This window comes from Dendrobates tinctorius, unplaced genomic scaffold, assembly GCF_039654945.1.
Source record: "Dendrobates tinctorius isolate UK_male_01 unplaced genomic scaffold, ASM3965494v1 ptg000007l, whole genome shotgun sequence".
Lineage (NCBI taxonomy): Eukaryota > Metazoa > Chordata > Amphibia > Anura > Dendrobatidae > Dendrobates > Dendrobates tinctorius.
In genome coordinates this window covers 50738950-50747299 of record NW_027361675.1, presented here as the reverse complement: position 1 = coordinate 50747299, position 8350 = coordinate 50738950, and the positions used below count along the sequence as shown (strand labels likewise).

The 8350-nt window shown below is 51.3% G+C and overlaps 1 protein-coding gene and 1 non-coding gene across 4 annotated transcripts in view; both read left to right on the top strand.

Annotated features, from left to right (window-relative positions):
* Positions 1 to 1285: 1285 nt before the first annotated feature.
* LOC141089005 (small nucleolar RNA U3) lies at positions 1286 to 1503 on the top strand. The gene has a single exon (XR_012232128.1). It is a non-coding gene; the product is annotated as a small nucleolar RNA U3 (small nucleolar RNA).
* Positions 1504 to 1988: 485 nt separating this feature from the next.
* The window catches only part of VPS53 (VPS53 subunit of GARP complex), a 342581-nt gene continuing 336219 nt past the window's right edge, over positions 1989 to 8350 (top strand). Inside the window, exon 1 of one of the 3 annotated variants that reach the window (XM_073574541.1) lies at positions 1989 to 2149. In XM_073574541.1, coding sequence (XP_073430642.1) covers positions 2066 to 2149 — 84 coding nt within the window. In that variant the 5' untranslated portion in view covers positions 1989 to 2065. The remainder of the gene's footprint in view (positions 2150 to 8350) is intronic. The other 2 variants (XM_073574532.1, XM_073574523.1) reach the window with 2 other exon arrangements.

The following is an 8350-nucleotide window of genomic DNA, read 5'->3' as shown; positions in this document are numbered from 1 at the left end:
GAGTCAATAAGTTTTCCCAGTTTTTTTGTGGCAAAATTAGGGGGGTCGGCTTATACACGAGTCGGCTTATACATGAGTATATATGGTACTTGGAGTTATATTCTGTTGTTTAAGTGTTCCCTTTATTTTTTTGAGCAGTGTGTATATATATATATATATATATATACCCCTATACTATGTATGAACATGTATTCTAGCTAATCAATTTTAACCGGTCAGTGTGATTTTACTGTATAGCGCACTGAATTCCCGGCTTTTCTAAAGGACACCGGTGCGTATTTCTCGCAAGTCACACATCTGGTCCGTGTGTTATGTTTTTTTCTGCACAGACTTGCATTGGCGAGTCTCGGCCGTGGTACGGTACAAAACACAGCATGCTGCGATTTCAACCGCCCGTATAAGACGGGAGAGAAAAAAAAAGCTGATGGGAGCTGCCCCATAGATTCACATTGGATTTTTTTCTCACATAGCACTCGTCCGTATGTGACTCCGGCCTTCGGGTGCGTCACCTAGCTGTAATCAGGGTTCCCCGGTTAGGGGCCCACTGAGAATTTTCGCCCACCCCCCCGACCTAAAACCCTAGCTACACCTCTGCTTCACAGCTAGAGAGGCGAGTATATATATATACTCCATACACTATACAGACAACACTGATAGGGAACGTAGACTATGAGCCCCAATAGGGGCAGTGCAGATGTCTAATGTGCTGTGGAACTAATGCCGCTATATGAGTACTATATATATACACGTGTCTGCAGGCTCACGAATATATGGCTACATATAGATATCTATATATACAGTATTCACACATAGATATGTTCCGGCAGCTGCAGACGAACTTTGGACACATGCACCCATAGCTCTGGACTGGTATATTACACAGCTATCTACATGGGGCACATCATTCAGTCACACTGTCTGAGGCAGCCGCCAGGGACAGAGCTACAGACCATCACCGGGGAGTTACACGAACTCTAGCCAATGGCGCGCCTTCTCTCTGAACTACTAGAGGGGCTAGCTCCTCCCACAGATGACCCTAATCTGCTCTGCCATTGGTCGGTAGGTGGAGAGTATGCAAATATTTCCAAAAGGCTATGCTGCTTACCTATCTGATGTATATCACATATAGGTTCTTAAACATGCAATAGTATCCAGATTTTCACATTCTAAATAAATTACCTTTATCTCCTGTAATAATTTAGACAACAGTATCATATGGGAAATCTCCGTAATATGAAAGGGGGCCAAGTACAGTCGCTACCGGCATTGTAGCAAAGGATAGGTTAAGACTATACTTTCAGGGATCATTTCTATAGTGTGTGACTTGAGAAATGTGCTCTAAAGTGTCCAACCTTCCCAACCACGAGGAGGAGCTGTAGTGATCTCTCCTGAGCGTGAAGTGAGCTCTCAGTTCTGCTTCATTGCAGGGGCTGATTGCTGGTGATGATCGTTCTCCTTCTCTGTTACAGGGAGGGTAGGGGGGGAGATCACAAGCTGAGTGGTTGCTTCTTTTTTGGTGAGTGAAAAAAAAATAAAGATCTTTCATTCATGGGTGTCATAGTGGCTGGTGCTGTGTATCACTGTGTCCGAGTGTGGCTTCATGTGTAGTCAGCAGATGGCGCAGAATCGATCAGGCTCTGTACAGTCCACTCATTTGCGGTGTGTACTCCTTAATGTGCAAACCAATAGAGGGCGCTAGTTTGATAATACAAGTGATGTTTGCTGGCGTTCTCACTTTCGACCTCCAAAACCAATAGATGGCGCTAGGTAGGTCAGTAAGGTGACGTCAGGTCTCTGCTAGATGGCTGTGACACTTATCAGGTAAGAGTTGCCTATGAGACGCTAATGGTGTTTTATGCCGACAGTATGCAGCTTTATGTTACCCGGACCCTAGGTAATAGATACAGGCAGTGCCCGCATCAGTAACACGACAGGGCTTCCTTTCCCTCACTAAACATGGCTGCCGTGGTGTTAGTCGCAGCTCCATGGTTACATCACTTCCTCCCGGCGTGCACCTCGCACCAGGAAGCGGCCAGAGCTGTAAGCAGAGAAGCAGCTGGGCAGTATGGAGGAAGATGAGCTGGAGGTGGTGGAGGGGCTGGAGGGTTTGTTACACCTGGCACCAGAGGTGCAGCACGCCATAGAGCAGGTGAGGAGAGCCGGCTATAGTGCCCTATAGTCTGTGCAGTGACTGGTGAGTGCCCACTGTACACGGCAGCCTTATATGAGAGGAGCCAGCAGTGTGCACAGAGCCGGGTATAGTGCCCTATAGTCTGTGCAGTGACTGGTGAGTGCCCACTGTACACGGCAGCCTTATATGAGAGGAGCCAGCAGTGTGCACAGAGCCGGGTATAGTGCCCTATAGAAGCGCAGTCTGTGCAGTGACTGGTGAGTGCCCACTGTACATGGCAGCCTTATATGAGAGGAGCCAGCAGTGTGCACAGAGCCGGGTATAGTGCCCTATAGAAGCGCAGTCTGTGCAGTGACTGGTGAGTGCCCACTGTACATGGCAGCCTTATATGAGAGGAGCCAGCAGTGTGCACAGAGCCGGGTATAGTGCCCTATAGAAGCGCAGTCTGTGCAGTGACTGGTGAGTGCCCACTGTACATGGCAGCCTTATATGAGAGGAGCCAGCAGTGTGCACAGAGCCGGGTATAGTGCCCTATAGTCTGTGCAGTGACTGGTGAGTGCCCACTGTACATGGCAGCCTTATATGAGAGGAGCCAGCAGTGTGCACAGAGCCGGGTATAGTGCCCTATAGAAGCGCAGTCTGTGCAGTGACTGGTGAGTGCCCACTGTACATGGCAGCCTTATATGAGAGGAGCCAGCAGTGTGCACAGAGCCGGGTATAGTGCCCTATAGTCTGTGCAGTGACTGGTGAGTGCCCACTGTACATGGCAGCCTTATATGAGAGGAGCCAGCAGTGTGCACAGAGCCGGGTATAGTGCCCTATAGAAGCGCAGTCTGTGCAGTGACTGGTGAGTGCCCACTGTACATGGCAGCCTTATATGAGAGGAGCCGGCAGTGTGTACAGAGCCGGGTATAGTGCCCTATAGAAGCACAGTCTGTGCAGTGACTGGTGAGTGCCCACTGTACACGGCAGCCTTATATGAGAGGAGCCGGCAGTGTGCACAGAGCCGGGTATAGTGCCCTATAGAAGCACAGTCTGTGCAGTGACTGGTGAGTGCCCACTGTACACGGCAGCCTTATATGAGAGGAGCCGGCAGTGTGCACAGAGCCGGGTATAGTGCCCTATAGAAGCGCAGTCTGTGCAGTGACTGGTGAGTGCCCACTGTACATGGCAGCCTTATATGAGAGGAGCCGGCAGTGTGCACAGAGCCGGGTATAGTGCCCTATAGAAGCACAGTCTGTGCAGTGACTGGTGAGTGCCCACTGTACACGGCAGCCTTATATGAGAGGAGCCGGCAGTGTGCACAGAGCCGGGTATAGTGCCCTATAGAAGCGCAGTCTGTGCAGTGACTGGTGAGTGCCCACTGTACATGGCAGCCTTATATGAGAGGAGCCGGCAGTGTGCACAGAGCCGGGTATAGTGCCCTATAGAAGCGCAGTCTGTGCAGTGACTGGTGAGTGCCCACTGTACATGGCAGCCTTATATGAGAGGAGCCGGCAGTGTGTACAGAGCCGGGTATAGTGCCCTATAGAAGCACAGTCTGTGCAGTGACTGGTGAGTGCCCACTGTACACGGCAGCCTTATATGAGAGGAGCCGGCAGTGTGCACAGAGCCGGGTATAGTGCCCTATAGAAGCACAGTCTGTGCAGTGACTGGTGAGTGCCCACTGTACACGGCAGCCTTATATGAGAGGAGCCGGCAGTGTGCACAGAGCCGGGTATAGTGCCCTATAGAAGCGCAGTCTGTGCAGTGACTGGTGAGTGCCCACTGTACATGGCAGCCTTATATGAGAGGAGCCGGCAGTGTGCACAGAGCCGGGTATAGTGCCCTATAGAAGCACAGTCTGTGCAGTGACTGGTGAGTGCCCACTGTACACGGCAGCCTTATATGAGAGGAGCCGGCAGTGTGCACAGAGCCGGGTATAGTGCCCTATAGAAGCGCAGTCTGTGCAGTGACTGGTGAGTGCCCACTGTACATGGCAGCCTTATATGAGAGGAGCCAGCAGTGTGCACAGAGCCGGGTATAGTGCCCTATAGAAGCACAGTCTGTGCAGTGACTGGTGAGTGCCCACTGTACACGGCAGTCTTATATGAGAGGAGCCGGCAGTGTGCACAGAGCCGGGTATAGTGCCCTATAGAAGCGCAGTCTGTGCAGTGACTGGTGAGTGCCCACTGTACATGGCAGCCTTATATGAGAGGAGCCAGCAGTGTGCACAGAGCCGGGTATAGTGCCCTATAGAAGCACAGTCTGTGCAGTGACTGGTGAGTGCCCACTGTACACGGCAGCCTTATATGAGAGGAGCCAGCAGTGTGCACAGAGCCGGGTATAGTGCCCTATAGAAGCACAGTCTGTGCAGTGACTGGTGAGTGCCCACTGTACATGGCAGCCTTATATGAGAGGAGCCAGCAGTGTGCACAGAGCCGGGTATAGTGCCCTATAGAAGCACAGTCTGTGCAGTGACTGGTGAGTGCCCACTGTACACGGCAGCCTTATATGAGAGGAGCCGGCAGTGTGCACAGAGCCGGGTATAGTGCCCTATAGAAGCACAGTCTGTGCAGTGACTGGTGAGTGCCCACTGTACACGGCAGCCTTATATGAGAGGAGCCGGCAGTGTGCACAGAGCCGGGTATAGTGCCCTATAGAAGCGCAGTCTGTGCAGTGACTGGTGAGTGCCCACTGTACATGGCAGCCTTATATGAGAGGAGCCGGCAGTGTGCACAGAGCCGGGTATAGTGCCCTATAGAAGCGCAGTCTGTGCAGTGACTGGTGAGTGCCCACTGTACATGGCAGCCTTATATGAGAGGAGCCGGCAGTGTGCACAGAGCCGGGTATAGTGCCCTATAGAAGCGCAGTCTGTGCAGTGACTGGTGAGTGCCCACTGTACATGGCAGCCTTATATGAGAGGAGCCGGCAGTGTGCACAGAGCCGGGTATAGTGCCCTATAGAAGCACAGTCTGTGCAGTGACTGGTGAGTGCCCACTGTACATGGCAGCCTTATATGAGAGGAGCCGGCAGTGTGCACAGAGCCGGGTATAGTGCCCTATAGAAGCGCAGTCTGTGCAGTGACTGGTGAGTGCCCACTGTACATGGCAGCCTTATATGAGAGGAGCCAGCAGTGTGCACAGAGCTTGGTATAGTGCCCTATAGAAGCACAGTCTGTGCATTGACTGGTGAGTGCCCACTGTACATGGCAGCCTTATATGAGAGGAGCCGGCAGTGTGTACAGAACTTGGTATAGTGCCCTATAGAAGCACAGTCTGCATGTGCTGCTCCCATCCTGCGCCCCAATCCTGTCCTGTGCTCCCATCCTGCGCTCCCATTCTGTAATGTGCACACCTCATGTGCGAGCTCCCATGTGTCATTGTTTGACTGCCTGTGCACAGCTGTGCACACCTCATGTATGATCTCCCATATATTGGTATATGACTTCCTATACAGCCTGTACACAGTTGTGCGCACCTCATGTATGATCTCTGTAGGGATTCGCTCTGGTAGGTAATGGCAGGGCTGCAGTAACGAGGCAACACACAGGCTTAAAGACCATGTTCAGTGGTTTAATGTCACGTTGCAAACAGCCGGTTAACAGAAAGTAAGGAAAAACATAAATATACTTCAGCTTGGAGAATCACTGGTCCCAGACTCACCCCTTGCACGGGACGGGCTTAACTAAGCGGCTGTCAGGTCCGCGGCATCCGCCAGGTGCCATTCCCAGGGTTGTTGGGAGTCTTGCAGCTATAGTCCTGCAGCACGGGGATCCTGTATACAAGTTCAGACTCAGTCCAGCCAAGTTCCTGTAACTTCCAGACACACTCACCATGTGCCAAACACCAACCTCCATTACATAGCCCATAACCCCTCCCACATGTGAGGTAGACATCACATTGGCTGATCACGTGACCATGACATCATCGCAGGTCCTGTCTTTAGGGAAAAACCCAGCCAAACATTAATCTGCTGGGAGAAATGTATCTCCCATCCAGTAAAACACCCTGTACTGTACCACATACCTCCCTCCTATGTTCAACCCTAAGGGGGTGGACACATGACATACAGTGAACTCTGGACAGGGCATCTGCATTCCCCTGTAGTCTGCCTGCCCGATGTTCTACTGAAAATTTAAAATTTTGCAGGGACCACCTGGTGACTCGGGCATTCCTCTCCTTGGCTTGACTCATCCACGTAAGAGGGGAATGATCTGTCACCAACCGAAATGTTCTCCCCAGCAAATAATAGCGCAATGACTCCAGTGCCCACTTGATGGCCAGGCACTCTCTCTCCACAATACTGTACCTGATTTCAGCTGGGGTAAGCTTACGGCTTAGGAAACTAAGAGGATGCTCTTCCCTGTTAGCCTCCAGAGACCGCACGGCACCGAGCCCTATCTCAGAGGTATCTGTCTGCACAACTAAAGGGCCTGTCACACTAAGTGATATCGCTAGCAATATCGCTATAACGTTACTGGTTTTTGTGACGTAGTAGCGATATTGCTAGCGGTATCGCTATGTGTGATACTTACCTCCGACTGCTCCCCTGCTGGTTATCGCTGATCGTGCGAGAACGTCCTGGACCATTTCTCGTCATCAGCTTCCTGCTGGGCTTCCTGTGGCGCCGACGAGCGACGCGTGGACGCTGGAGGGAGGACGTCAGGATCGCCTCGTCTGACAGGTAAGTAACGACCGCTGCTATGTCGCTGGTGAGATCTGCCTGTGTGGCAGCTCACTTGCGACCACTTAGCGATGCACCAGCGATCCTGACCGCGTCATATCGCTGGTTGGGATCGCTGGTGCATCGCTAAGTGTGACAGTACCTTAACTCTTTTTTGAAATTTGGAGTGATCTGGACTGGTGTACCACACAGGTACCCCTTTTAACCTTGTAAAGGCCTCCTCTAACTGATCATTCCACTGGACCATCACAGATTTCCTCCCTTTTAAGCAGTCTGTTAAAGGCGCGGACAGGGTTGCAAAGTTGGCAATGAACTATCTGTAATATCCCACCAAACCTAAAAAGGCTTTTACCTGTTTTGTTGTGAGGGGATGGGGCCAGTTCTGGATTGCCTCCACTTTGTTTACTTGAGGCTTGAGAACTCCTCTCCCAATGATGTAACCCAAGTACCGAGCTTCCTCCAACCCTATGAACACTTCTTTGGGTTGGCAGTTAGCCCTGCTTGTCGCAGAGAGTCTTTCACTGCCTGTACTTTTGCTAAGTGACTTTCCCAGTCGGTGCTGTACACAATAATATCATCTAGATAGGCTGAGGCATAGCAGCGATGGGGATGGAGAACAATATCCATTAACCGCTGGAACGTTGCTCGTGCGCCATGCAACCCAAAGGGTAACACCTTATACTGGAACAGCCCCTCGGGTGTTACAAAAGCCGTTTTTTCCTTTGCCGCCTCTGTTAGGGGTACCTGCCAATAACCTTTTGTGAGGTCCAGAGTTGTAAAATACCGTGACCTGCCCAAATCGCTCTATCAACTCGTCAACCCGGGGCATGGGGTAGGCGTCAAACTTTGAAATGTCATTAAGTTTTCTAAGATCATTACAGAATCTTAGAGACCCATCAGGCTTGGGTATTAGGACTATTGGGCTGGCCCACTCACTTTGGGACTCTTCTATGACCCCTAACTGTAGCATATTTTTTACCTCTTCCGAGATGGCTTGTCGCCAAGCCTCAGGCACCCGATAGGGCTTTATTCGGACTTTGGCCTGTGGCTCCTTGACAAGGTCATGTTGGATTAGGGAGGTGCATCCAGGGAGCTCCGAAAAAACATCTGTATTTCGGCTAATGAACTCCCGGACCTCCTGAACCTGTCTAGTAGACAAAGTATCTGCAATTTTGACCGTGGGTTGGGCTTCTCCTGCCTCGCAGCGAGGTAACGGAGTCTTCTCCATCTGAAATGCAGGCAGCGGACTATCCCCACCAAGGTACTCTCTATCTTTCCAGGGTTTAAGCAAATTAGCATGGTTAACCTGTTCTGGCTTTCTCCGTCCTGGCTGGTGTACCTTGTAGTCTACTGGCCCCACCTTCTCCATGATCTCGTAGGGTCCCTGCCACCTTGAGAGAAATTTGCTATCTACGGTAGGCACAACTACCAACACCCGATCCCCAGGGCTAAAGGTTCTTACCCGAGCCTCCTGGTTATAGATCCAACTCTGTGACCGTTGTGCTGCCTCCATATGTTCTCGGACTAAGGGTAGGACTGTCTCCATTCTTTCTT